The sequence below is a fragment of the Tachyglossus aculeatus genome, chromosome 1 (assembly GCF_015852505.1).
Source record: "Tachyglossus aculeatus isolate mTacAcu1 chromosome 1, mTacAcu1.pri, whole genome shotgun sequence".
NCBI lineage: Eukaryota > Metazoa > Chordata > Mammalia > Monotremata > Tachyglossidae > Tachyglossus > Tachyglossus aculeatus.
This window is the reverse complement of record NC_052066.1, coordinates 132,231,527-132,259,306: the sequence shown is the minus strand read 5'-3', so window position 1 is coordinate 132,259,306 and position 27,780 is coordinate 132,231,527. Positions and strand designations below refer to the sequence as shown.

General features: G+C 42.5%; 1 protein-coding gene across 1 annotated transcript in view; it reads left to right on the top strand.

Annotated features, from left to right (window-relative positions):
* PRIM2 (DNA primase subunit 2) overlaps positions 1–27,780 on the top strand; it is a 323,348-nt gene that overhangs the window by 7,738 nt on the left and 287,830 nt on the right. Inside the window, exon 5 of the mRNA XM_038743964.1 lies at positions 3,605–3,725. Within this exon, the coding sequence (XP_038599892.1) occupies positions 3,605–3,725 (121 nt within the window). The remainder of the gene's footprint in view (positions 1–3,604; positions 3,726–27,780) is intronic.

The following is a 27,780-nucleotide window of genomic DNA, read 5'->3' as shown; positions in this document are numbered from 1 at the left end:
GGACCTTGTTTTGGGCTCACATTGGCCACAGACATGAAAGGAATGATGAAAGCCTAAAGATACCAAAAGTACATAATAGACAAGGATAAATACAAAAACAGCTGTTGGGTACTGTGGCTAGAGGAGCAAAGTTTTGGGCTTCTTGTGACACAGAGTCTACAGTCACAACTGCAGCTATGGCTTCTTCCACCAGTCCAGGCTACAGCCTGCCCAATATTGTCAGTTGTGTGGCGGTCCCTGCAAATCGGATCCTCACAAAACTTGGCCCTTAAGTGAAAATCATAATAATGTTGATAATAACTGTGGTATTTAAGTGCTTGCTATGTTCTGGGCACTGTACTAAGCCTTGGGTAATGAAATTGGACACAGTCCCTGTCCTACATGGGGCTCAGTCAGCAGTTTGTGGTCACTTTGCCCATCTGTTTATTGGTGCTCTGCACACAATAAGCAGTCAATAAATGCAACTGAATGAATGAACAGATGACTGGGTCCATCTTCTTTGTTTTGTATCTACCCCAGTGCTTAGTACAGTGTCTGGCACATTATAAATGCTTAACAAATGCTATTAAAAAAAATTGGAAATACTTGAAAATTTTATCGTGATGTAAAAATCAAGAAATATGAAAGCACACAGTCCTGGGAGTCCATAGGACCTGGTATTTAATCTGAGCTCTGCCACTTTCCTACTGTGACAGTAGGCAAGCAGTTTGGCTGTCACTTACCTTATTTGTAAAATGAGCAGTACCTGTTCTCCTTCCTACTTAGAGTGTGAGCTCCTTGTTGGATGGGGACTGTAACTGACTTAATTATCTTGTTTCTACTCAGTGCTAAGTACAGTTTTGGCACATAGTAAGTGCTTAAAAACCCCCACAGTTGTTGTGGTTTGTCACCAGATCCTATCTGTTTTTCAGAACATTTCTAGAATTTGCACCTTCTTCATCCAAATTATCACACTGGTCAAGTAATTATCAAATCCTTCTGTGACTACTGCATTATCCTCCTGGCTGACTTCTCTGCCTCCAGTCTCTCCCCACTGCAGTCAGTGCTACGCTCTGCTGCCCAGATCTTTTTTCTTAAAGTTCTCTGCACATTTCCCCACTCCTCAGAAGTCTCCAATGGTTGCCCATTCATTTGCTCAAACAGAAACTCGTTACCAGTGGTTTAAGGCACTCCGTCAGCTCTCTCCCTCATACAATTCCTTTCTGATCTCCTACAACCCAATCCGTACACTGTACTTCTCTAACAACATCCTACTCTCTGTACCTCTATCTCGTCTATTTCACGATGACCCCTTGCTCACATCCTCCTGGCCTGGAACTCCCTCCCCCTCCACATATGACAGGTCACCACACTCCCCATCTTCCAATCCCTACTAAAATCACATCTCCTCCAAGAAACCTTCCCTGACTAACCTCTCATTTCCCCACTCTGTTCGTACTTTCTTCTGCATCACCTTTGCACTTGGGTTGTACCCATTAAAGCACTTTGATTCTCATTCCACAGCATTTATGTACATATCTGTATACTCTGCCACTTCACTTTGTTATTTATTTTATTGTCTCTCTCTCCCAACTAGATTGTGAGCTTCTTGAGGGTAGGGATCATGTCTATCAACTACATTGCATTGTACTCTCCCAAGCACTTAGTATAGTGCACTGTGCATAGTAAGTGCCCCAATGAAAGCCATTAATTGACTGAATGATTATATTCTGTAGCTCCCCCCAATTCTTCAAAAAAGGATAAAAATAGCACTTTGAGCAGGTTCTCAGTACAATGAATTGGCAGAATCAAGAGCCATTTGACATTCTTCCATCAGCGTTGCTGTTCAACTGTAAAGAAAAGGTCAGTTCCCCCAGCTCAGCCATGATTATCTGGCTTTAGGTGACAGGGACCTTAAGGGGTTAGGGTTTGGGGATGAGGGCCTGGAGAGGTGCTCCATCACCTGTAAGGGTAGTGAGAGAGCAAAGGAATAAGGGGAAGATTTAGCCAGCTTGTCCAAGACGTACTTGGGGAGTTTGCCGTCACGTATGTTCCCACTTATTCTCACTGCTGCTTGTTGTTGGTTCCCAGACTTATTTGCTCCCCCAGCTATGTGATACTCCCTACGCTGCAGATTTGGGTGCCTTCTTGTTTGCAATAGCCACAGGGGCTCTTTAAAAGTCCTGAAGAACTTAATCTCAGTCACTTTTAAGACTTGAATGCAGCCCTATCCACTCACCAGGCCAAATTTAGTAATCACTCTGAACAAGTTGAGGTGTGGCTAGCAGTTTGGTTCCATTTGTGGATCATTTGTATTTTAAGGGGAAAAAAGTGTTGAAGAGGTTTTTAGAACCCCAGGAAGGTTATTGCCCATGTGACTTTTCCCATAATCAACATGCAGTTGAAATGTGACAGACACATTTATGAAAAGAACAATATACACTTATGGGAATCAGCGGTAGAAGTTTTAGCTGGAGAAATGGTGGTTGGCTGTTTAGCAGTTTTCAAAATTTTCTGATCAAGTAGCCTTCATCTCAACTGTAGCTTTGCCGTACAATGGTTGTGTTAGTGCTTGCATTGTTTTGAAATGATTTTAGTTCCTCTTTAGTAAGGCAGTAGTGCCACCCAGAGGGGGAAGAAGTTTAACATTGTTGCTGGGTTTTAGAATAAATTCTGATTTAATATTACCTCTATTCAGAACTATTTCCTTATTTCGGTTATAGACGTATTAGATTGGAAAGATCTTGAAAGCTGTGAGAAATAACTGGAGCGCAATGCTTCCTATACTTTAGATTTGGAGAGAAGCATATGTCTTTTTTCAATTTAGTAGCAACAATGTTAGAGCCTTATGTATGTTTTATTTTCCTAAGCTCAAAGCAGAGGGTTTTTTTTTTTAAATGACATTTGTTAAGCACTTATGTGCCTGTTCTAAGCACTGAGGTGTATACAAGCTAATCGGTTTAGACTCAGTTCCTGTCCCACATGGGGCTCACAGTTTTAATCCCCACTTTACAAATGAGGTAACGGAGGCACAGAGAAGTTAAGTGACTTGCTCAAGGTCACACAGCAGACAAGTGGTGGAGCTGGGATAATGACCCAGGTCCTTCTGACTCCCAGGCTTGTGCTCTATCCATTAGGCCTCTCTGCTTCTCCTTAAACTTTCTCTGAACAGTTGTCAGAGAAAAATCACTGTAGTATACTTTCAGCATCTGTTAATGGATGTTGAGTTTTGGGGATGAAACAACTGTACTGTATTTTCAAAACCCCGTGTTTTGTTGCACGACATACCTTTTTCTGTGAAATATTTTCAGTGTAAGAGATCATTAATTTCTGAATCTTATAAGTGGGGCTTAAGATGGACTATTTCCTGATAAAATGGCTATGTTAGTCATTTCTTGGAAAATGGGTCAATGCCAGAGCACTGTACTAAGCACCTGGGGGAGTGCAATACAACAGAATTAGCAGAAATGCTAACGTATGGCAGTTTTACTGTCTTCATACAAGAATGTGAATATAATTTTCTGTGGCTGCCAACATGATTCCATCCTGTTTGGGTTAGTATTCTTTTATCAAAATTAATAGTTAGTCGTTAAAGGTTCAGTGAATCCATTTTTCTTCCTTTCAGTGAAGATCTCAGGCGTTGGTTTATTCAACAAGAAATGGATCTCTTTCGATTTCGATTCATTGAAATGCATCCTACTAAAGTTCAAGAGTTCTTAAAGGATACATGTTTTCCATTTGAATCTGTAAGTACACTAGTAGTCTTTTAGCTTTGTATAAATCCTTTTTTTTATTTACATAGGCCAGAGAAACCACAAATTTGAAGTGTTTGCTTTGGGAAATTGTTTTTAGAGATTGAACAGTGAAAAATGAACAACTGATTTGCACTTCTGTTGACTCAATGTGTGACACTGGAGCTAGCCTCTACTAGAGTAACCTTTTGAAAGGAGAACCAAGGAGTTACTGGTCTGGAGCTGGGTGGAGCATCAGGACCATCCATCTCTATCCCTGTAACTTGGCCTGTAGTTATTGAGCCTAGTTTTTAGTAAATGCTCCCATTGTCTGTAATTTCTTGTCTCTTGCTTATGTCTCCCATGAATCTGTCCTTGCCCATCTAGATTGGGAGCCCCCTGTGGGCTACAGACTTGAGAGATATGAATTGTTTATCTTTCACTCATCCCAGCACTTGGCATAGTGCTTTAGCTCACTAAAGAAAATCTGTTTTGTTGTTTCATTAAAATCACCACTTAACCTTTTTGTTTTTTTCTGAAGCATTTGAATTATTTCATGCAGTCAAAAGAGGGTCTAATAATCTTTTTTTTTTAACTTGATGAATCCTGGAGATGTTTATTTTGGTGAAGAGTACCTGTTAGTACTCTTCCAGGCCTGTGGATACAGAAAATTGTTCACTTGCCACCTTGGCATCATCGTTGACTCTTTACTCTGCTTCAATTCTCACATTCAATCAAATCTTGCTGATTTTCTTTTCCCTACACAACCTCTCTTGGATCCATCCCCCTCTGTTCTCCCAAGCAACTACTACTTTGTTCCAGCTCTGGTCATGTTAGAGCAAAACTTTTATATCATCTTCTTCCCTTTCCAATCTACACTACTGTCACGAGCCCCCAGTTGGTACCAACCAGGACCTTTCTGGATCAGAGGAGCCTCAGTGACACGTAGTAGAGTTCAAACCACACCCCTGATCACCAAGGTTACTGTGAACAGTTTTTTACTTAGTTTTACCAACATGCAAAGGAATGACACATGCATACATACTCACTCCACCATCCAGGGGTCCAATTCCAGTCTATGGACAAAGAAGCCTATTCTGCCAGTGTCTTCTGTCTGCTTCCAAGTGCTGCTTTTCTGCTGCTCTACAGTATGCTCATGTACCTCTGTGTGCTGCCTCAGGCATGGCAGTTGTGGCTTTAATGTGGTGGTCATTGATTGTTCCAGCCCCATTACCAGGTAGAACAGGGAGAGAAAGCCCCGCCTCTCTCCACGCTCTACCCCCACAGGCCAGCAATCACTTGTCTCAGGTAGAGCCCATCAGTGCATCAGTCCTTGCTGTTGTTCACGGGATCACAGACAGTCACTAAAAAGGCAGCTTGTTGTGGTTCACCACAACTACATGCCACTGCAAGGATCATATTGCTGGTTCTCTAAACCCTCCACTGTATACCTGTGTCCTTCTACATTAAGCAAAATCTACTCACAATCAACATGGAGGTTCTCCACCATCTGACTCCACCTTACTTAACTGCTCCTTTCACCCACTACTCTTCCACCTGCTCTTTTTGTTCCTCCCAAGCCAGCCTTCTGACTGTATCTTACTCTTGAATCTCATTCATTTCATTCATTGTCGTATTTATTGAGCACTTACTGTGTGCAAAGCACTGTACTAAGCACTTGGGAGAGTACAGTACAACAAACAGACATATTCCCTGCCCACAACGAGCTCATAGTCTAGATTCTCCCATCTACGTCATCACATTCATGTTATTTCCCAGACTTGGAACTCCCTTCCTCCCTCCCTCTCTCCCCATGTCTGACAGATTACAGCTCTCCCCATATTTAAAACTCTTCTGAAAGACCAACTCCTCCAACAAACCTTCCCTGATTAATACCCAGCATCTATCCCCATGTTATAAACCCATCAGCCATCTCCAGCACTTAATGTGTATATGTTCATTCAGTTGTATATTCAGTTATTTATTTTGATTGCTCTCTTTGGCTTACCTGTTGGTTTTTAATTTAGTTATCCTTGACCACTCTGTCTCATTGCTGTGTTGTCTAATTAGATGTGGGATCATCCTCTGGTTAATCTTGTTATTTCATCCATTACCAAGGAATAGAGGTGTAGTTGTGGAGTCCAGTGAAATATCACCATCTGTTCTCTGCAAGTTTACTTAAGTATTTCTGGATGCTTCATGCTTTGTTTCTGCTCTAAAAATCTAGTTAAGAGTTAAGATTGTTGTATTGTCTTTGATCCTTAACTAAAATGACATATTGTTGGTAGTGCAATAATTCTGACATTTCATAACTAGCAGAAACACCTGTCAATTACTCAATGATAATTGAGTGCTTACTGTTTGCAGAGCTCTGAACTAAGTACTTGAGATAATACAGTACAAAATGGTTGATGGACACAGCACTTAGTACAGTGTGTAGCACATAGTAGCGCTTAACAAATACCATCATCGTTATTGTTATTACACTCAAGGAGTTTACAGTCTAAAGGGGGAGATAGGCATTAACATAAATAATGATCTGTGCATACGTACTGTGGGGCTAAGGGTGCAGTGAATGTCAAATGCATAGATAATGCAAAAGAGAGAGGGAATAGGGGAAAGAAGGCTTAATTGGGGGTGGCCTCTTGGAGGAGATGTGATTTTTTAATAAGGTTTTGAAGATGGGGAGAGTGGTGATCTGTCAGATATGAAGGGGGAGGGAGTTCCAGGTCAGAGAAAGGATGTGGGAAAGGGGTTTATGGCAAGATTTAGGCACAGTGAGCAAGCTGGCACTAGAGTAGTGATGTGTACAGGCTGGGTGTAGTAGGAAATTAGTGAGGTAAGAAAGGAAGGGGAGAGGTCTTTGTTTTAAAGCTGAAGGTAAAGAGTTTAGGTTTGATGCAGAGGCGGATTGGCGACCACTGGAAGTTCTTGAAGAGTTGGGAAACATGGACTAAATGGATTTATAGAAAAATAATCTGGGCAGCAGAGTGAGGTATGGACTGGAGTGGGGAGAGACAGGAGGCTGGGAGGTCAGCAAAAAGGCAGTAATAGTTGGGGTGGATAGGATAAGTGCTTAGTGTAGTAGCAGTTTGGATGGAGAGGAAAGGGTGGATTTTAGTAATGTTGTAAAGGTAGAACTGCCAGGATTTAGTGACATTGAGTATTTGGGTTGAATGAGTGATGAATAGAGGGTAATAGCAAGGTTATGGGCTTGTGAGTTAGGAAGAGTTTTTTCTACAGTGATAGGAAAGACAAGGGGAAGACAGTGTTTGGATGGGAAGATGAGGAGTTCTGCTTTGGACATATTAAGTTTGAGATGTTGGTAGGATATCTAGGCAGAGACGACCTAAAGGCAATAGGAAATGTGAGACTGAAGAGAAGAAGGGTCAGAGCTGGAAGGATAAATTTGGGAATAATGCAATTTAAAATGGTAGTTGAAGCCATGGGGATAAATGAGTTTTCTAAAAGGGAGTGCATCTAGATGGAGAATAGGAGACCCAGAACTGAGCCTTGAAGGAACCCAATTTAAAGAGAAAGTTGGAAGTGGGAGAGGCAGAGGAGGAGCCCATGAAAGAGACTGAGAAGGAGTGGTCGTAGAGACAGTTGGAGAACCAGGAAAGGTTGTTGTCAGTGAAGCCAAGTTAGGTAATGTTTCAAAGCGAAGTGGGTAGTTAAAGTGTCAGAGGCACCTGAGAGGTCTAGAAAGATTCAAATGGAGTAGAGGCTGTCGGATTTGGCAAGGAGAAGGTCATTGATGACCTTAGAGAGGGCAGTTTCTGTGGATTGAAGGAGATGAAGCCAGATTGGAGGAGGTCAAGGAGAGCATTGGAGGAGAGGAAGTGGAGAAAGTGGATGTAGACAAATTGCTCAAGGAGTTTGGAGAGGAATGGTAGGAGGTTGATGGGGTGATAACTGGAGGGGGCCATGGGGTCAAGGGACATTTTTTGTAGGGTAGAGTATACGTGAGCATGTTTGAAAGCAGTGGAGAAGAAACTATTGGAAAGAGAAAATGAGGGTGATGGTCAAGCATGGAAGAAGGGAGGAGACAACTGTTATGGTATTAAGGGATGGGGTCAGAGGCACAAGGGGCGGGGAGTAGATTTTAAGAGGAGGTGAGAGAGATTCCGTGGGATATTGCAGGGAAAATTTGGAGAGTTGAAAAGAGTGCAGGAGGAGGGAGGGACTGGAAAAGAGCAGGTAAGATTTTTAGGGAAAACACAACTAATGGTTTCAATTTTATCAATAAATGTGTGATCAGGTCATTAGGGGCAAGTTGGGAGGGGTGGAGGGGACAGGAGATTTGAGGAGGGAGTTAAATTCTGAAACAGCAGCTGGGACAATTGGTATGGCAGTCAATAAGGATAGAGAAGTGCTTTGCAGGGCAGAAGAGAGCTTTGAATTACAGCTGGTGAGGATGAATTTCAAGATGGATGAGGTTAGCCAGGTATCTGGATTTCAGCCAGCAGCACTCTGCTCTTGCACAGGACCAAAGAAAATGCACTGTGGAGGTAATCCAGGGTTGCAAGTTAGTAGTACGAGATGGGTGAGTAAAAGAGGAACAAGGGAGTTGAGTTCAGTGGAGAGGGTGGTATTGAGGGCATCAGTTTGTGTCACTCCAGTGTCTTTCCTGCTTTGACAGGTAGATGCCCTGGTCCACACACCAGTTGCCAGTGCCCAGGGTAGGAGGTCGGAGAAGCTTGGCCTCTCAGAATTGGGCCTCATATCGCTGCTTTTCTCTGCTCTTGTGGAAGGGGAGAACTAAAAGACATCATAACAAGTGACAATCGTGTGTGGATGCACAGGGAGAGTAAAGGCTATAGCTTTAGGTATTGTGGATGTTTTGTCTAGGTAGGATAGAAAGGCTGTGACCCTCTTGTCCCCACATTCCGGAGGTGTTGGGGAGAGAAACCTTCAGGTTTCCATAGAGTTAGACCTCAGTAGTGTGAAGGGAGGCTTGGGGATCCACTGTCGGGGACATATATGTGATAGCTTGGGAGGGAGAGGAGAACACTTGTCTCAAAGAAGGCTGTCATCATCCCTCCTCCCTCTTCCTCGTTTTAACGTGCTGAAAAGCTCTAATTCAGTGACCTGGGACCCAGCCACAATTGTTCATAATTTTATAAGCAATCAAAGCATAACAAATGTTAGTTTTGTTCTCCAGTTAAACAAAATTATTTTGGTAAGTTTTTTTTTTGCCTCAACTCCGGGGTGCTGCGTAGTTTATTTGTTTGAATTTGTTTCATATCGTATCTCAGTATCTCTGCTTCTGTTGGTGTTTGCAAATTACTCAAAGGGTTACCTGTTAGTGAACCTTGATTTTTTTTTTATTCAACACTGGCAGTAGGTGAATACATTTATGAGCCCCGCAGATAATAATCCATTTTATGAATAATTCATTCATGGTTATCTGAGTGTTGACTGTAGAGGGAAAAGAGACAATCTGGCAAGTACCCAATGTGGGTTGATGATAGGTTCTTTTTGATTGTTTTTTCTTCATTGTAGTGTACTTTTTAATGATTATTGATTAAATTAAGGGAAACCCTGTTGTATATTTTCACTCTGAAAGGTGGCCAATAAGTACTGTATCAATGTGGTAGCGTAATGGATCCCACCCAGCCTATTGATTCGGAAGTAGGATTTTTCCACTAGATCATGGAGTAGGACATAACCCTGGCACTCTTCTTCTAAAACTTGAGCCTGTTTGTGAGAGTTGATGTGGATTTTATTTTTTCAATGCAAATTCATGGAGTCTGTAAAATATTTAAGATTAACTACATTTTTCTCTTGATCTGTCTTTCTAGGACTCCTTTAGTAGTTTTCTCAACTCTTCCATCTTTCGCCATTTGTCTGGTGCCCTCGATACATAATCACTCATCTCTCATGATCCCCCAAATCTGCCCATTTGGGAAAAGCCTTGTCGCTGAAAACAATTTTTCTTGTAAATAGCAGCTTTTATTTTGTATGCCGTCCCCATGTAGATCAGTATATCATCTTCTACCATCATTGCTTAAGCAGAATTTTAGGTCATCAAAGGTCACGTGTGAAGTATATAAGTAGGGGCAATTCCTAGAAACCGATTCCAACTTTTTTTATTTTGAGCCAAAAGGAGGCAGGGATTTAGGGGGACGGGGGACAGGAATGGGGAATCAAGCTTCCAAGAGCTGATAGGCCAGAAAACCACTATAATAGATCTTTATGATCCCGATTGGAAACTGTCAGATCTCGGCAGAGCTCTGGGGTGGGCAAGGCTCGAAATGCAGCTTAAACAGTTGTGGAGGCCACTAACTCCACATTGAGGAGGAACCTGTGTGCAAAGGTAGGTGATATCACAAAGCATTTCTTTCTGTATTGTGGCCATCAGCCCGTTGTTGGGTAGGGACCATCTCTATATGTTGCCGATTTGTACTTCCCAAGCGCTTAGTACAGTGCTCTGCACACAGTAAGCACTCAATAAATTCGACTGAATGAATGAATCAGGTGAGCAGTTTTATTTTGGGTCATTTGTGTGTAACCTATGAAAACAGGAAATTTTTGGAAAGTTGTAAATATCAGTTTTGAGAACCTCAGTCATTTTAAAATTCAAAATTATATCTTCATTGTCAATTAGAAGGCTGAACACTCCGATCAAACATTTTAATTGTGGGAATTAATGCAAAATTTACTAGATCTGAACAATTTAAAATAGTGCAGCTTTGTAGTGTTTATCACTGTCATTTAGATGACGATATGTGTTATTAATTGTTAACCGATGTCATATTTTAAGTTGAAAATGTATCTTTTCAAATGGTTTTCCATTTAAAGTATATTAGGGAAGTAGGTCAGCTAATTTGGAATTCAGATATGCTTATACTATTGTAATAAGATTTATAATTTGTTCTTGGAAGATTAGTGTGAAGAAACTGTTACAAATATTATTTTTCAAGTCCAAGAACAGATGTGAAATGGTAATATAATTTTTATATTTTTACATAATAGGCACCCACTTTCATTTTACTGTAACTGCCGAGCATAAAGTGAAAGCATCATCATCATTAGTATGTGTTGAGCACCTTTATGACAAACACACGGGTACTTGGGAACATACAATAAAATGGAAGAAAATGACAGTCTTTAGGGAGCTACTTATATAATGGGGGTAGACAGACAATAAAGATGTTATACCAATCAATGATATTTACTGAGGGCTTTCTATATACAGAGCACTGTGCTAAGCACTTGGGAAAGTACAGTATAACAGTTGCATAGTTCTTCCAGTTGGGCCTGAATTGGTTTTTGATCTAGTTCAGCAACCAAATGCTATGAGGCAGAGCTTAATTGGTAGATATACTTCCTGCCCACAAAAAGCTTACAATCTAAAGGGGGAAACAGATATTAGAAGAAATAATGGATATGTATGTAAGTATGATGGGGTTCAAGCTTGTGGGGATTTCATGTGCTTAAATGGTACGGCTCCAACTCTAATGGCGATGCAGAAAGGAGAGGGAGTAGTGGAAATGAGGGCTTAGTCAGGGAAAGCCTCTTGGAGGAGATGTGATTTTTTAAGTAAGGCATTGAAGGTGGGGAGAGTGGTGGTCTGTCATATATGAAGGGGGAAGGAGTTCCGAGTCAGAGGGATGGTGTGGACAAACTGCCGACAAGGGGGAAACATTAAATGCTAAGTACAAAAATTACCAAAAAATCAGCAAATGAATGGATAAAGTTGAATAAATAATCCCATATACAAATGAAAGCTAAGAGGTGGGAGGTTAGGATGACCTGATTAGGGTGATGGGGATTAATCAGAGTCCCTACTGAAGAAGGTGCTTTTGTAGGAGGGTTTTGTACTGGCTCCCATGTGCCTTTGCCTGCACCAGCTGTTTCAGACTTTTAACTTCCTCCTCAAACCTCATCCCCCTGCCTCCACAGCTCTTGCCCTTAATGACCTTGCCACGTAGTTCATTGAAAAAATTGAAAGCATCAGGTTTGATCGCTCTAAAATTTCCCCTGCTCCTCTCTAGCCCCATCTTCCTCCCACCTGTCCTACAACTCTCTTTCTTCCCAGTGTCACAAGAGATCTCTTTAAAGTCTCACGCCTCCATCTCTTCACATCTTATTAAAACACCTGCCTCCTCCCTGACTGCAGTTTTCAACTGCTCACTTTCCCACGGTTCCTTCCCCTCACTGCTTTCAAAATTTCACGTGTATCCCTATCCTAAAAATTCCCTCCCTTGGTTCCATGGTACCCTCCAATTATCACCCCATCTCTCTCCTGCCATTCCATTCCCCATGCCTTGAGAGAGTTGTTTACTCCCACAGCCCCCACTTCCTCTCCTCCAATTCTCTCCTTTGATGCCCTGCAATTTGGCTTCCACCCACTGTTCTCTAAAGTCACCAATGATCTCCTTGCCAAATCCAATGGCCTCTACCCCGACCTTATCCTTCTAAACCTCTTAGCTGCTTTCGACAGTGTGGACCACTCCCTCCTACTGGAAACACTGTCTATCCTCCTCTGTTTCCCTTACACTGTTCTTTCCAGGTCCTCCTCCTATCTCTCTGGATGCTCCTTTTCAGTTTCTTTCTCTGGGTCCTTTGCCTCCCACCCCTCATTGGAAGTCCTTCAAGGTTCAATTCTGGGACCCTTCCATTTTCCATCTATACTCATTCCCTGAACTCATTTACTCCCATGTTTTCAGCTACCACCTCTCTGCAAATGATTTCCAAACTTAAATCTCCGTGCCTGGTCTTTCTCCTTCTCTGTTGCCTTGCATTTCCTCCTTCCTTCAGGACGTCTGCACTTGGATGTCCAATCGACACCTAAAACTTAACATGTCCAAAACAGAGCTCTTCGTCTTCCCACCCAAACACTGTCCTCTCTCTGACCATTACTGTAGATAGTATCACCATCCTTTCTGTCTCACAAACCCGTAATATTGGCGTTATCCTTGCTCATCTCTCTCACTCAACCCACAGATTCAGCCTATCACCGAATCCTGTCTGTTCTACCTTCCCAACATTGCTAAAATCTGCCCTTCCCTCTCCATCCAAACTGCTACCATGTTGATCCAAGCACATATTCTATCCTGCCTCAACTACTGTACTTCAAGCAAAAACTCCTCACTCTTGGCTTCCAGGCTCTCCATCTCCTCGCCCCCTCCTACCTCACCTCCCTTCTCTCCATCTACAGCTCTGCCCACACACTCCATTCCTCTGCCGCTAACCTCCTCACTGTGCCTCGTTTTCACCTGTCCGCCATTGACCCCTGGACCACGTCCTACCTCTGGCCTGGAATGCTCTCCCTCCACACATCTGCCAAACTAGCTCTCTTCCTCTCTTCAAAGCCCTACTGGGAGCTCACCTCCTCCAGGAGGCCTTCCTAGACTGTGCGCCTTTTTTCTCTCCTCCTCCCTCTCCTCGCCCCCCTCCCTCTGCCCTTCCCCTTTCCCTCCCCACAGCACTTGTGTATATTTGTACATATTTATTACTCTTTATTTTATTAATGATGTGTATATAGCTATAATTCTATTTATTCTGATGGTATTGACACCTGTCTACTTGATTTGTTGGGTTTTTTTTTGTCTTCTGTCTCCCCCTTCTAGACTGTGAGCCTGTTGTTGGGTAGGGACTGTCTCTATATGTTGCCGATTTGTACTTCCCAAATGCTTAGTACAGTGCTCTGCACACAGTAAGCGCTCAATAAACATGATTGAATGAATCAGCCTCCTCGCAGACTTCCCTGCTTCCTATTTTTCCCTCTCCAGTCCATAAATGCTATTGATTGACTGATTGTCTACAAGTGAATAGTAAAGGTTAAGTGAACAGAGCTAGTGGCTTTTCACTCAGCCCTTTTAGGGAAGGTTCAAGTACCTAGCAATTTCTGAGCTGCTCTGATTCAAAGAATTTAACAACTCCATGCTCTTTGAATTTTTGGAGTTCCTCTTGGGCAGTTCCTTTTGATGGAAATAGCGGGTGTGGAGGTGGCATGCTGCATTTAATAGGAAATTGCTGAATGGGTTGGAATTTCAGCATAAATGCTGAGTGAATTATGCTTGGCTTCAATTTCTTAGCTGAACCCCCTCCCACCGTCCCCCCACGAAAGCAAACAAGGTATGCAAATTCATTCTATTAAGTTTTGCTTGAGTAAATTCATCAAATAAACTATTTACCTTGGAAACCACTGATCCCATTCACATCCTAATTAATCTGTTGCTTGCCTTTTTGTGAGGCTGATCTATATCAGTACTATATAGAGAACTTTTAACTCAGTAGGTAAAAAAAGTAATTTCTGAGAATGACAGACATACTGGCCACATGCACTATCTAGTTCTTTGCTAAAATGAATTTCCAAGAATGAATAATTTGAGGTAACAGAGGGTCTCACTAAGATAACAAATGAAGTTGATAATTTAAAATCTGGCTTGTAGTACACTAGAATGTGTTAATCTTTAAATAGAAGTGGTGTGAATTCATAAGTTCCTTGTTCATTAAAATTTTTCTTGTCCTATTCTCCAGCATTTTGAAGTATGTGCCTTAAGATAATGTAGTTTAAAATTTAAGCTTGGGTTTTGAAAGTGAGTACACTTCCTTTTGGCAAATTTTAAGACAACTTGTTAAATTTAATTTTTGTCTTATTAAAGCACATCAAAGACACACTTATTAGGATCTTTTGTTGGGTTATTAGATTTTTGTACCAATTTGGCTTAGTGTTGCTCTGCTTCCATGTGTGAAGGTGATTTTTAAAAAATATCTTGAAACTAAGAAATCATCTGAGCCCATGTCTTCTTAAAAGTTAATGCTACTTATTTTTGCTTTCAAGTGAGTTGTTATGCTCAAAATTCATAATTAAAGAACTCAGGATGACTGATTGTAAAGCTGTTGAATGCTAAAAATATCAGTGCCTGTATAAAACAGCATTGGCAGTGATCCCCCGAATTGTCATCGAGGTTTTTGAGAGTAAGAAATTTCTGTATGATCCTGTTAAGAAACTCACTTTTCATAATCTGGTGTCTCTAATAGTCTTTGTAGTTAAATATCTCAATGTGAAGAGGTGCCAGGATTTTATAAGAAGGGTGTCCCGTGTTTTGTTTTCTATGTTTTATAATCTTGTTTTCCTATTTTTGTTATCTGTTGTCTCCCTCTCTCTGAAAGGATTTGCTAAAACCAAATGTTACTAAAGAACCAGACACGAAAATGTATTTTGAATTTTGTAAATAGCATGTTGCTAAATCTCGAGGAAACTTCTTTACAACACGAATATACTCAGTCTTTAGCATTTAAGTGAAGTGGAATAAATGCTGACATCTAAGGTGACAGGACCCATCAAAAAGACTTTGCAAACACAGGTGTGCAATTTTAAGATTTACATTAATTCAGGAGATTAAAGCATTAAAAATAATTTTACCAAAATGTTTTACTGCAGCTGAGATGCTTGACAGTTCTTTGCAAAAAATGGAAACTAAGATATATTAAAAGATACTTTTAGATAAATTGGCATATTGAATATTCAGTGTGTGTTCTGATTTTAGGGGAAACATCATACATAGGCAAGCCTCAATTATGCCAGAGTGGATGAGAAGCAGCATGGCCTCGTGGAAAAGAACATGGGTTTGGGAGTCAGAAAACCTGAGTCCTAATCCGTACTCTGCCAATTGGTTGATGGGCAAGTGACTTAACTTCTCTGAGCCTGTTTTCTCAACTGTAAAATGGAGATTTTCGTTCATTCAGTCATATTTATTGAGCACTTTCTGTGTGCAGAGCACTGTACTGAGTGTTTGGGAGAGTATAGTACAACAATAAGCAGAGACATTCCCTGCCCACAATGAGCTTGCAGTCTTGTGGGGGGGTAAAGATGTTAAATAAATAAATTACAGATCTGTACATAAGTGATGTGGAGCTGGGATGGGGGAAGAAAAATGGGAGCAAGTCAGGGTGATGCAGAAGGGAGTGGGAGAAGAGGAAAGCAGGGGCTTGATCAGAGAAGGCCTTCTGGATGAGATGTACCTTCAAAAAGGCTTTGAAGCGGGGTAGAGTAATTTTCTGTCGGATTTGAGGAGGGAGGCATTCTAGGCCAGAGGCAGGATGTGGGCGAGGGGTTGGTGGCAAGATAGGCAAGATTGAGGCACGTTGAGAAGGTTAGCACTAGAGGAGCGAAGTGTGCGGGCTGGGTTGTAGTAGGAGAGTAGCGAGGGGAGGTAGGAGGGGGCAAGGTGATGAGGTGATTTAAAGCCAACGGTGAGGAGTTTTTGTTTGATGTGGAGGTGGATGGACAAACACTGGAGTTTTTTGAGGAGTAGGGTGACAGGTCCTGAATGTTTTTGTAAAAAAATGATCTGGGCAGCAGAGTGCAGTATGGATTGTATATATGTATATATGTTTGTACATATTTATTACTCTATTTATTTTACTTGTACATATCTATTCTATTTATTTTATTTTGTTAGTATGTTTGGTTTTGTTCTCTGTCTCCCCCGTTTAGACTGTGAGCCCACTTCTGGGTAGGGACTGTCTCTATATGTTGCCAATTTGTACTTCCCAAGCGCTTAGTACAGTGGTCTGCACATAGTAAGCGCTCAATAAATACGATTGATGATGATGATGATGATTGGAGTGGGGAGAGACAGGAGGTTGGGAGATCAGCCAGGAGGCTGATGCAGTAATCCAGGCAGGATAGGATGAGTGATTGTATTAACTTGATAGCAGTTTGGGTGGAGAGGAAAGGGCAGATTTTTAGTGATGTTGTGAAGGTGGGACTGATAAAATGCCTGCTGTCCCTTCGGTTTAGACTGTGAGCCTCAAATGGGCCATGGACTGCATCCAACCTGATGAACTTTTATCTACTCCAGCACTTAGAACAGTGCTTGACACGTACTAAGTTCTTACCATTAATATTGATATGGTTTATGGGCATTATATGGATCCACGTTTCTGGGACAGAGCTATGTCAGATCATTGGGAGGTATAGGCACGTAGGACTCTAGACTGTAAGCTTGTTGTGGACAAGGAAAGTGTCTACCAACTCTGTTGTATTTTACTCTCCCAAGTGCTTAGTACAGTGCTCTGCACACAGTAAGTGCTAAATAAATACCACTGATTGGTTAACAAATACAATAATAATAATAATTATCGAGTTGGTGAATCATCAAGGTGCTTAGTTTCTTGCTTTTTTTCCTCTTGACTGCCTTTTGGATATTTCATCCTCAGGAGAGTGAAAGGCAAGAAGAGGGGCTGAAATTCAAACTGTCACCTTAACAGAACTGCTCTCCTCATAGTCTGCCTTCTCTTGCATAGCATCAGCCCATACCTCAATATATTTACCATGCTCTTGGAGAATGGGAGAACAGCAGACATAGAAAAAGGAAAGCACACAGAGGAGTAGTTCTAACGAGCAAGGTGGGGCAAAGTAATCTAAGGCTACACAAATAGAAACCAAGGTATGTGTACAAGCTGTGGCCGAACCTGGGGTTCCTGCTTGGGGCCTTTTCAACCATACAGACACATCCATAGGTGAACTTCCCCTCAGTGGGCTTCTTCTTTGAATACGAAGGACTGCTGCTATACGTGCTGCCACAGCAAGATTTAAGAGATGATATGGCTCCACCTTCATTATTATTATTAGTATGGTCTTCGTTAAGTGCTTATAAAGCACTGTTGTCAAGAGCTGTTCTAAGCGCTGGAGTAAGTACACGTTGATCATGTTCGACAATCCCTGTCCCACATGGGACTCACAGCCTAAGTAGGAGGGAGAGCAGGTATTGAATCCCCATGGTAGGCAAAGAGATTGCAACATTTAATAAACTTTCCACTAATAATAATAGTAATGATAGTGTTAAGTACTTACTGTGTGTCAAGCACTGTTCTAAGTACTTGGGTAGATACAAGCTGATCAGGTTGAACAAAAGTCCCTGTCCCACATGGGGCTCACAGCCCTAATCCCCATTTTACAGATGAGGTAACTGAGGCACAGAGAAATTAAGTGACATGGCCTCACAGCAAACAAATGGTGGAGCCAGGACTAGAACCCAGGTCCTTCTGTCCCCCAGGCCCATTCTCTACCCACTAGGGCATGCTGTTTCCCTACTACTGAGGATGAGGCCTGTCAGCGGTTGAAGATATGGCTGTGTCCTCATTGTTTCATGAAGTCACTAAAGTGACTACAAGGAGGCCTAGACGAATGGTAAAACTCCCAGATCTGCCAAGATCTACAAGGCAAGGAGGAGATGATGTATGCCCAAAAAGCTGTGTACAAGTCTTCCTTTATATATGCAATACTGAGGGAATGCCAAGTGATTTCAAAGATGGCTTGTAAAAGAAAGATGAGAGGGTTTGTGGGAGACCCATTGGTTTTCTCATTGCTTTGCACTGTGGGCAGGATCCTTGTCCCCCTGACTCTTTGTCCTGAAGAGCATCACTGACTCTGCACTCCCTGAATCTCACTGGGGTTTATGAACCCAGGAGAGCTCAGCTGACATGCTGCTCCTTGTTGCAGTCTAGGCTCAGGAGAATCAAGTGCTGAAAACAATATTAATCAATCATATTAATCAATCAGTGGTGTTTATTGAGTGCTTACTGTGTGCAGAACACTGTACTATGTGCTTGGTACAGTATAACAGTTGGTAATAATAACAATAATAATGTTGGTATTTGTTAAGCACTTACTATGTGCAAAGCACTGTTCTAATCAATCAATCAATCAATCGTATTTATTGAGTGCTTACTGTGTGCAGAGCACTGTACTAAGCGCTTGGGAAGTACAAGTTGGCAACATATAGAGACATTCCCTACCCAACAGTGGGCTCACAGTCTACGAGAGTGGGCTCACAAAGCACTGGGGAAGATACAGGGTGATCAGGTTCTCCCACAGGGGGCTCACAGTCTTAATCCCCATTTTACTGAGGAGGCAACTGAGGCACAGAGAAGTCAAGTGATTTGCCCAAAGTCACACAGCTGACAATTGGCGGAGCCGGGATTTGAACCCAAAACCTCTGACTACAAAGCCCATGCTCTTTCCACTGAGCCACGCTGCTTCTCTTATGAGTTGGTAGACCAACTCTTATGAGTTGGTAGACTCATTCCTTGCCCACAGTGAGAAGCAGCGTGGCCTAGTAGCTAAGAGCATGGGCCTGGGAGTCAGAAGGACCTGGGTTCTAATCCAAGCTCTACCACTTTACTGCTGGTCTTTTCTGCTGGTCTCAAAGGTCACCAATGACCTCCTGCTTGCCAAATCCAACGGCTCATACTCTATCCTAATCCACCTCGACCTCTCATCATCATCATCATCATCAATCATATTTATTGAGCACTTACTATGTGCAGAGCACTGTACTAAGCACTTGGGAAGTGCAAATTGGCAACATATAGAGACAGTCCCTACCCAACAGTGGGCTCACAGTCTAAAAGGGGGAGACAGAGAACAAAACCAAACATACTAACAAAATAAAATAAATAGAATAGATATGTACAAATAAAATAAATAAATAAATAGAGTAATAAATATGTACAAACATATATACATATATACAGGTGCTGTGGGGAAGGGAAGGAGGTAAAATGGGGGGGATGGAGAGGGGGACGAGGGGGAGAGGAAGGAAGGGGCTCAGTCTGGGAAGGCCTCCTGGAGGAGGTGAGCTCTCAGCAGGGCCTTGAAGGGAGGAAGAGAGCTAGCTTGGCAGATGGGCAGAGGGAGGGCATTCCGGGCCCGGGGGTGACGTGGGCCGGGGGTCGATGGCGGGACAGGCGAGAGCGAGGTACGGTGAGGAGATTAGCTGTGGAGGAGCGGAGGGTGCGGGCTGGGCTGTAGAAGGAGAGAAGGGAGGTGAGGTAGGAGGGGGCGAGGTGATGGACAGCCTTGAAGCCGAGGGTGAGGAGTTTCTGCCTGATGCGCAGATTGATTGGTAGCCACTGGAGATTTTTGAGGAGGGGAGTGATATGCCCAGAGCGTTTCTGGACAAAGCTAATCCGGGCAGCAGCATGAAGTATGGATTGAAGTGGAGAGAGACACGAGGATGGGAGATCAGAGAGAAGGCTGATGCAGTAGTCCAGATGGGATAGGATGAGAGCTTGATAGGCTGAGAGCTCTCAGCTGCCTTCAACACAGTGGACCACCCCCTTCTCCTCAACACGCTATCCAACCTTGGCTTCACAGACTCTGTCCTCTCCTGGTTCTCCTCTTACCTCTCCGGACGTTCATTCTCATCTCTTTTGCGGGCTCCTCCTCCCCTCCCATCCCCTTACTGTAGGGGTTCCTCAAGTTTCAGTTCTTGGTCTCCTTCTGTTCTCTATCTACACTCACTCCCTTGGTGAACTCATTTGCTCCCATGGCTTCAACTATCATCTCTACGCTGATGACACCCAAATCTACAACTCTGCCCCTGCTCTCTCTCCCTCCCTTCAGGCTCATGTCTCCACCTGCCTTCAAGACATCTCCATCTGGGTGTCTGCCCGCCATCTAAAACTCAGTATGTCCAAGACTGAACTCCTTATCTTCCCTCCCAAACCCTGCCCTCTCCCTGACTTTCCCATCACTGTAGATGGCACTACCATCCTTCCCATCTCACAAGCCCGCAACCTTGGTGTCATCCTCGACTCTGCTCTCTCGTTCACCCCTCACATCCAATCTGTCACCAAAAACTGCCGGTTTCAGCTCCGCAACATCGCCAAGATCCGCCCTTTCCTCTCCATCCAAACCGCTACCCTGCTGGTTCAGTCTCTCATCCTATCGTGGCTGGATTACTGCATCAGTCTCCTCTCTGATCTCCCATTCTCCTGTCTCTCCCCACTTCAATCTATACTTCACGCTGGTGCCCGGATCATCTTTGTGCAGAAACGCTCTGTGCATGTTACTCCCCTCCTCAAAAATCTCCAGTGGCTACCAGTCAACCTGTGCATCAGGCAAAAACTCCTCACTCTCGGCTTCAAGGCTCTCCACCACCTCGCCCCCTCCTACTTCACCTCCCTTCTTTCCTTCTACAGCCCAGCCCGCACCCTCTGCTCCTGTGCCGCTAACCTCCTCACGGTGCCCCGTTCTTGCCTGTCCCGCCATCGACCCCCGGCCCACGTCCTCCCCCTGGCCTGGAATGCCCTCCCTCCACACATCCACCAAGCTAGCTCTCTTCCTCCCTTCAAAGCTCTACTGAGAGCTCACCTCCTCCAGGAGGCCTTCCCAGACTGAGCCCCCTCCTTCCTCTCCCCCTCTCCACCCCCCTGCCCTACCTCCTTCCCCTCCCTACAGCACCTGTATATATGTTTGTACAGATTTATTACTCTATTTATTTTACTTATACATATTTACATATTCTATTTTATTTTGTTAATATGTTTTGTTTTGTTGTCTGTCTCCCCCTTCTATACTGTGAGCCCGCTGTTGGGTAGAGATCGTCTCTATATGTTGCCAACTTGTACTTCATAAGTGCTTAGTACAGTGCTCTGCACACAGTAAGCGCTCAATAAATACGATTGAATGAATGAATGCTGTGTGACCTTGGGTATATCACTTAACTTCTTTGTGCCTCAGTTACCTCATCTGTAAAATGGGAATTAAGACTGTGAGCCCCATTTGGGATGTGTACTATGTCTGACTTGATTATCATGTATCAACCCCAGCTCTCAGTACAGTGTCTGGCAACACAGTAAGCACTTAACAAATACCACTGAAACAAAGAAACAAAAAAAAAACCCTATAAAAGAAACAAGTTTCCAGTCTAGAGGACTGTATTTTGAGATCAATATCACTAGTATTCATAAACAGTAAGCAATTGATTGGTCCTATGCATAAGCCTGGAGATTGACAGCTCTTAAAATTAGATGAGTTCATAGAGAAGCAGTGTGGCTCAGTGGAAAGAGCACAGGCTTGGGAGTCAGAGGTCATGTGTTCTAATCCCGATTCCGCCAACTGTCAGCTATGTGACTTTGGGCAAGTCACTTGACATCTCTGTGCCTCAGTTACCTCATCTGTAAAATGGAGATTAAGACTGTGAGCCCCCATGGGACAGCCTGATCACCTTGTATCCTCCCCAGTGCTTAGAACAGTGCTTTGTACATAATAAGCACTTAACAAATGCCATTATTATTATTATTATCATTGTTACGAGTTGTATGAAAAGTTAATCAAAAATTCCCAGATTATTCTGTGATGATATGACTGTAAACTCACTGTGGGCAGAGAATTGTGTCTTTATATTATTTTGTACTCTCCCAAATGCTTAGTACAGTGTTCTGCATACAGTAAGCGCTCAATAAATATAACTGAATGACTGACTGCTACATCAGAATTGAAGAGCCTTTTTCTATCACTAATCAATCAATCAATCATTTATTGAGCGCTTACTGTGTGCAGAGCACTGTACTAAGCACTTGGGAAGTACAAGTTGGCAACGTACAGAAACGGTCCCTACCCAACAGTGGGCTCACAGTCTAGAGGATGTAGGGCCACTCTTGCTTAACATATTCTTCAGAATTGTGTTGTGAGTACAAGAAGGAATCTGGAAGCTGCTTTCAGAATTGGATTCCTCTTTTCTGGGTAACTTTTTCAATTCAGTAGGGCTGTGGACATCATTAGTAATTCTAGATTAATTTATACATGTGTTGTGGAACTCCCCACCCATGAAAACATGTCAATGAATATGAGCTGCTTCTCTGTCAGCCAAGCTAAGTGGATTGATAATTCATCTGAAGAAGCAGGAGGGCCTAGTGGAAAGAGCATGGGGCTGGGAATGGAGGACCTTTGTTCTGATCCTGGTTCTGCCAATTGCTTGCTATATGACTTTGGGTAAGTCACTTAACTTCTCTGTGCCTTAGTTATTTCATTTGTAAAATGGGAATTAAGGCTGTGAGCCCCAAATGTGACAGAGACTGTATCCAGTGTGATAAACTTGTATCTACCCCAGTGCTTAACCATTGAGAAAAAAGATTTAGACTGTATATCAGCCTGCACTTGGCAAGGCGCAGGCTCAGCCTAATAACACAATGGTGATCTCTAAGTTCTGCTTCCTAGGCAGGTTTTCCCCAGTGAAGAGATAGAAAACCAATAAATCAATAAATCAATTGTATTTATTGGGTGCTTATTCTGTGCAGAGCCTGTCTGCAGAGCACTGTATTAAGCACTTGGGAGAGTACAATATAACAGAGTTGGTAGACATGTTCCCTGCCCACATTGAATTTACAGTTAAGAAAGGCAGCAGATATCTTTGGAGAATGACTGAGTGCGTATAATAAGTAATATATACTGTGACTGTGAGCCCGCTGTTGGGTAGGGACTGTTGCCGACTTGTACTTCCCAAGCGCTTAGTACAGTGCTCTGCACACAGTAAGCGCTCAATAAATATGATTGATTGATTAATAATAATAATTATGGTATTTGTTAAGCACTTACTATGTGCCAAGCACTGTTCTAAGTGCTGGGGTAGATACAAGGTAATCAGGTTGTCTCACATGGGGCTCACAGTCTTAATCCCCATTTTAAAGATGAGGTAACTGAGGCACAGAGAAGTTAAGAAGAAGAAGTTAAGTGACTTGCCCAAAGTCACACAGCTGACAAGCAGCGAAGCCGGGATTAGACTCCCAAGCCTGTGCTCTTTCCACTAAGTGTGGCGTGTATAGACCAAAGTGAAAGTGTTGAGCCCCTGTTGTGTTGAGCTTTCTACATAAATGTCTGTGAGATTGGGATTTATCCCAGATGTCATCTGACATGTGACAGAGCAGTTCCGTGGGCACCTCTTGTGTACTAAATAAAATCAGTCGTTGTATGGTTAATTTTTCATTCTCCTTTTCCCATTTTTCCCTTCTACTTCATATTCCTGTGCCATCCCTCCAACTGTACCCTATAAGCACGTGATGTTCATCCCACCCTCAGCTGCAGCGATCTGTAATCTCTAATATATTTTAATGCCTGTCTCTCCCTCTTGACTGTAAGATTGTTGTGGTCAGGAAATGTGTCCACCAACTCTGCTGTATTGTACTCTCTCAAGTGCATAGTACAGTGCTCTGCACACTGTAAGTGCGCAATAAATACCATTGATTCAGCATGAATTTCTTTATTCTCTCTTCTTTTGAAGCTAAATGGATAGATGCTTCTAAGATCCTATTAAGGCAGAGTTGCATTTCTTTGTCTTTCGACGTTTGGGTTTCTATTTTCAGTAATATGCACACCATTAGTTTGATACTTTGGTGAGGTCAGCATGTAAGAGTTGGAAATTAGAGTGAACTTTTCAAAATCTAGCCAAATTTGTAACTTTTTTTTATAGTAGTCCTGTGTTGTGCTGTCATAGGAATGATATGCCCTGCAAGTGTCAAATGGGGGAGCCAGAGCTCTGTAGCACAACTGCAACCAACAACAAGCGCATTTGATGCAATTAATTGAAATTCATGCTTTTTGTGGGTGTGTGTGTGTGCGCGCGTTTATGTGTGTGCTCCTTTTACTTTAATAGAACAGACTTGGGGAGAGGTTGTTAATCAGCATAAATAAAATGAAATATCTAGCGAAATGTCTCATGTTAGCATTTTAGTTGTCCTTCAGCTGCTTGATAGTTGAAATGTTAGTATTTATAGATAGATATGATTTACCATTTCAAAATTGAAAGTGTTTCAAATTGGACTTTTTTATGTATTGGCTAGAAAGCAACCATATGAAATGTTCAAAAGTAGCTCTTGGATTGAGGCAGAATTTGTCAACACATGTTTGCCCCAGTGACAGAAGAAATGGATTTCTTAATTCTTTTTTTTAAAAAATGGCATTTATTAAGTGCTTACTATGTGCCAGGCTCTGTACTGCTGGGGTACATATAAGGTAATCAGGTTGGAATTTAAGGTTTTTAGATTTTTAACATATTTAGGGTTTTAAGATCTAAATAATAGCTCTCCACCACTCTTTGTAGTACAGTGCTATACTTTACCGAAAATTTGTATTATTTTAGCAACAATTCTTAAGCAAAATGAAAATCAGTTCTTTCCCCCACAGATGAACAATTGTTGGGCTATATTTAATCAGGATTTCTATTTTTAATAGATTATCATCCAAATTAATAAGAACATTGTAGTTTTGAATTTATGAACACTTTCCTTTTATTAATGATATTTCTTGGGCCTAGGGTCTTTGTTCTGAAAAATGCTTCTGTAGATCAGAAACTGATACCTTTTTTTAAAAAAGTGTACATTTGGCTAGTGAAAACCATGAGTTTAATAAAAAATAATCTTTTATGGTGTAATCAAAAAGCAGCCTGCATTACTTTTCAAAGGGTATGTTTGTGATATGAATAAGTAAAAAAAAGATACGTGTCCTATAATTTTTAAACTATATGTATTTATAAACACCTGAGGGCAAGATCATGAAGCTCTTGGGGAAAAACTACTGTGTCATATTGGTTTGTTGAAATGAATGTGCTGCTACTCTGCTGTCTGTCCCCTTGTTTCTCTCTATGAAAGTTGACAGGCCAGCTCATTTTTATGAGAACTCTTTCTTAAAGAAGCATGATTGAGTGCCTTGCTCAGTTAAACTTGGATCCTGCAACACTATGTAACAAAAAAAACAAAGCTTAATTTTTGTACAGTAAGGGTGTGAAGAGACAAGGGAATTGAAACATGCACATTTTTCTAGGTTAAAATGAGTGCACATTATATAGGACTGAAATTTCAGCCCAACCTGTGACATCTTTCACCTATTTAATTTTTTCTCTATCTTATAAAACTTTGAAATGAAATAATTAACACATTTTAAGCATATGCAACTGTTGTATTCGCCCCATCTCACCCTTTTAAAATATAATGAAGCATAATTTGTTTAAATCATACAGAAAGGTAATTAAAATTTTTAATTTGTAACAGTTTGGTTACAGACATGATGAATATCCATAGAAATCTAAATGGACCCTTCTATAATTTTTTTTTCCAAACTTAAAAACAACTTGTAATACAAACTGACATCTTTCAGTACAATTCAATTCAAGGTAATTTACAAATAATGTATTATGCCATCAAAAATTACAGTACTAAAAATGGATTTTTGAGTCTGTTGTTTAAACTTATTCATTTTTTCAAGTTAAAGAAGCTTCATTAATAAGGATACTATTCCAAAATAGGTGTGCTCTCTGTTAGCAGCTAGTTTTGGGGTGTGTGTTAACAGTTGGGGGAATAGAGAAAAACCATTTTAATGAATGAATAAATTGCCATTTATTAGGCATTTACTAGATGCCAAGGTTATTCATTAATTCATTCAGATGTATTTATTGAGTGCTTCCTGTGTGCAGAGCACTGTACTAAGCATTTGGGAAAGTACAGTACAACAATAAACAGTGACAATGCCTGCCCACAATGAGCTTACAGTTTACAGCAGGGGAGACAGGCATCAATACAAATAAATAAAATTATAGGTTTGTACATAAGTGCTGTGGGTCTGGGAGGGGCGGAATAACAAAGGGAGCAATTCAGGGTGATGCAGAAGGGAGTGGGAGATGAGGCAAAGTGGGTCTTAGTCTGGGAAGGCCTCTTGGAGGAGATGTGCCTTCAGTAAGGCTTTGAAGGGGCAGAAAGTAACTTTTGTTCATTCATTCATTCATTCAGTCGTATTTATTGAGCACTTACTGTGTGCAGAGCACTGTACTAAGCACTTGGGAAGTACAAGTTGGCAACATATAGAGAAGGTCCCTACCCAACAGTGGGCTCACAGTCTAGAAGGGGGAGACAGAGAACAAAACAAAGCATATTAACAAAATAAAGTAAGTAGAATAAATATGTACAAGTAAAATAAATAAATAGAGTAATAAATGTGTACAAACATATACATGTATACAGGTGCTGTGGGGAAGGGAAGGAGGTAAGGTGCGGGGAATGGAGGGGGGAGTAGGGGGAGAGGAAGGAGGGGGCTCAGTCTGGGAAGGCCTCCTGGAGGAGGTGAGCTCTCAGTAGGGCCTTGAAGGCAGGAAGAGAGCTAGCTTGGCGGATGTGGGGAGGAAGGGCATTCCAGGCCAGGGGAATGACGTGGGCCGGGGGTCGATGGCGGGACAGGCGAGAACGAGGCACGGTGAGGAGATTAGCGGCAGAGGAGCGGAGGGTGCGGGCTGGGCTGTAGAAGGAGAGAAGGGAGGTGAGGTAGGAGGGGGCGAGGTGATGGACAGCCTTGAAGCCCAGGGTGAGGAGTTTCTGCCTGATGCGTATGTTGATTGTTAGCCACTGGAGATTTTTGAGGAGGGGAGTAATGTGCCCAGAGCGTTTCTGGACAAAGACAGTCCGGGCATCAGCGTGAGGTATGGATTGAAGTGGGGAGAGACAGGAGGGTGGGAGATCGGAGAGGAGGCTGATACAGTAGTCCAGATGGGATAGGATGAGAGCTTGAACAAGCAGGGTAGCGGTTTGGACATCTCCTCCTGGAGATGTCCAGGAGGAGCTGCGAGCCTGGAGGGAAGGAGAGAGAGCAGGGGCAGAGATGTAGATTTGGGTGTCATCAGCGTAGAGATGATAGTTGAAGCCATGGGAGTGAATGAGGTCACCAAGGGAGTGAGTGTAAATCGAGAACAGAAGGGGACCAAGAACTGAACCTTGAGGAACCCCTACAGTAAGGGGATGGGAAGGGGAGGAGGAGCCTGCAAAAGAGACTGAGAATGAATGACCGCAGAGATAAGAGGAGAACCAGGAGAGGACGGAGTCTGTGAAGCCATGGTTGGATAGCGTGTTGAGGAGAAGGGGGTGGTCCACAGTGTCGAAGGCAGCTGTGAGGTCGAGGAGGATTAGGATAGAGTATGAGCCGTTGGATTTGGCAAGCAGGAGGTCATTGGTGACCTTGGAGAGGGCAGTTTCCGTGGAATGTAGGGGACGGAAGCCAGACTGGAGGGGGTGGAGGAGAGAGTTGGTGTTGAGGAATTGGAGGTAGCGCATGTAGACGACTCGTTCAAGGATTGTTGGATTTGAGGAGGGAGAGTGTCCAAGCCAGAGGCAGGATGTGGGCTAGAGGTTGGTGGTGAGACAGGGGAGATCGAGGCACAGTGAAAAGGTTAGCACTAGAGGAGCCAAGTGTGTGGGCTGGGTTGTAGAAAGACAGAAGTGAAGTGATGTAGGTGGGGGCAAGGTGATGGAGTGCATTAAAGCCAATGATGAGGAGTTTTTGATA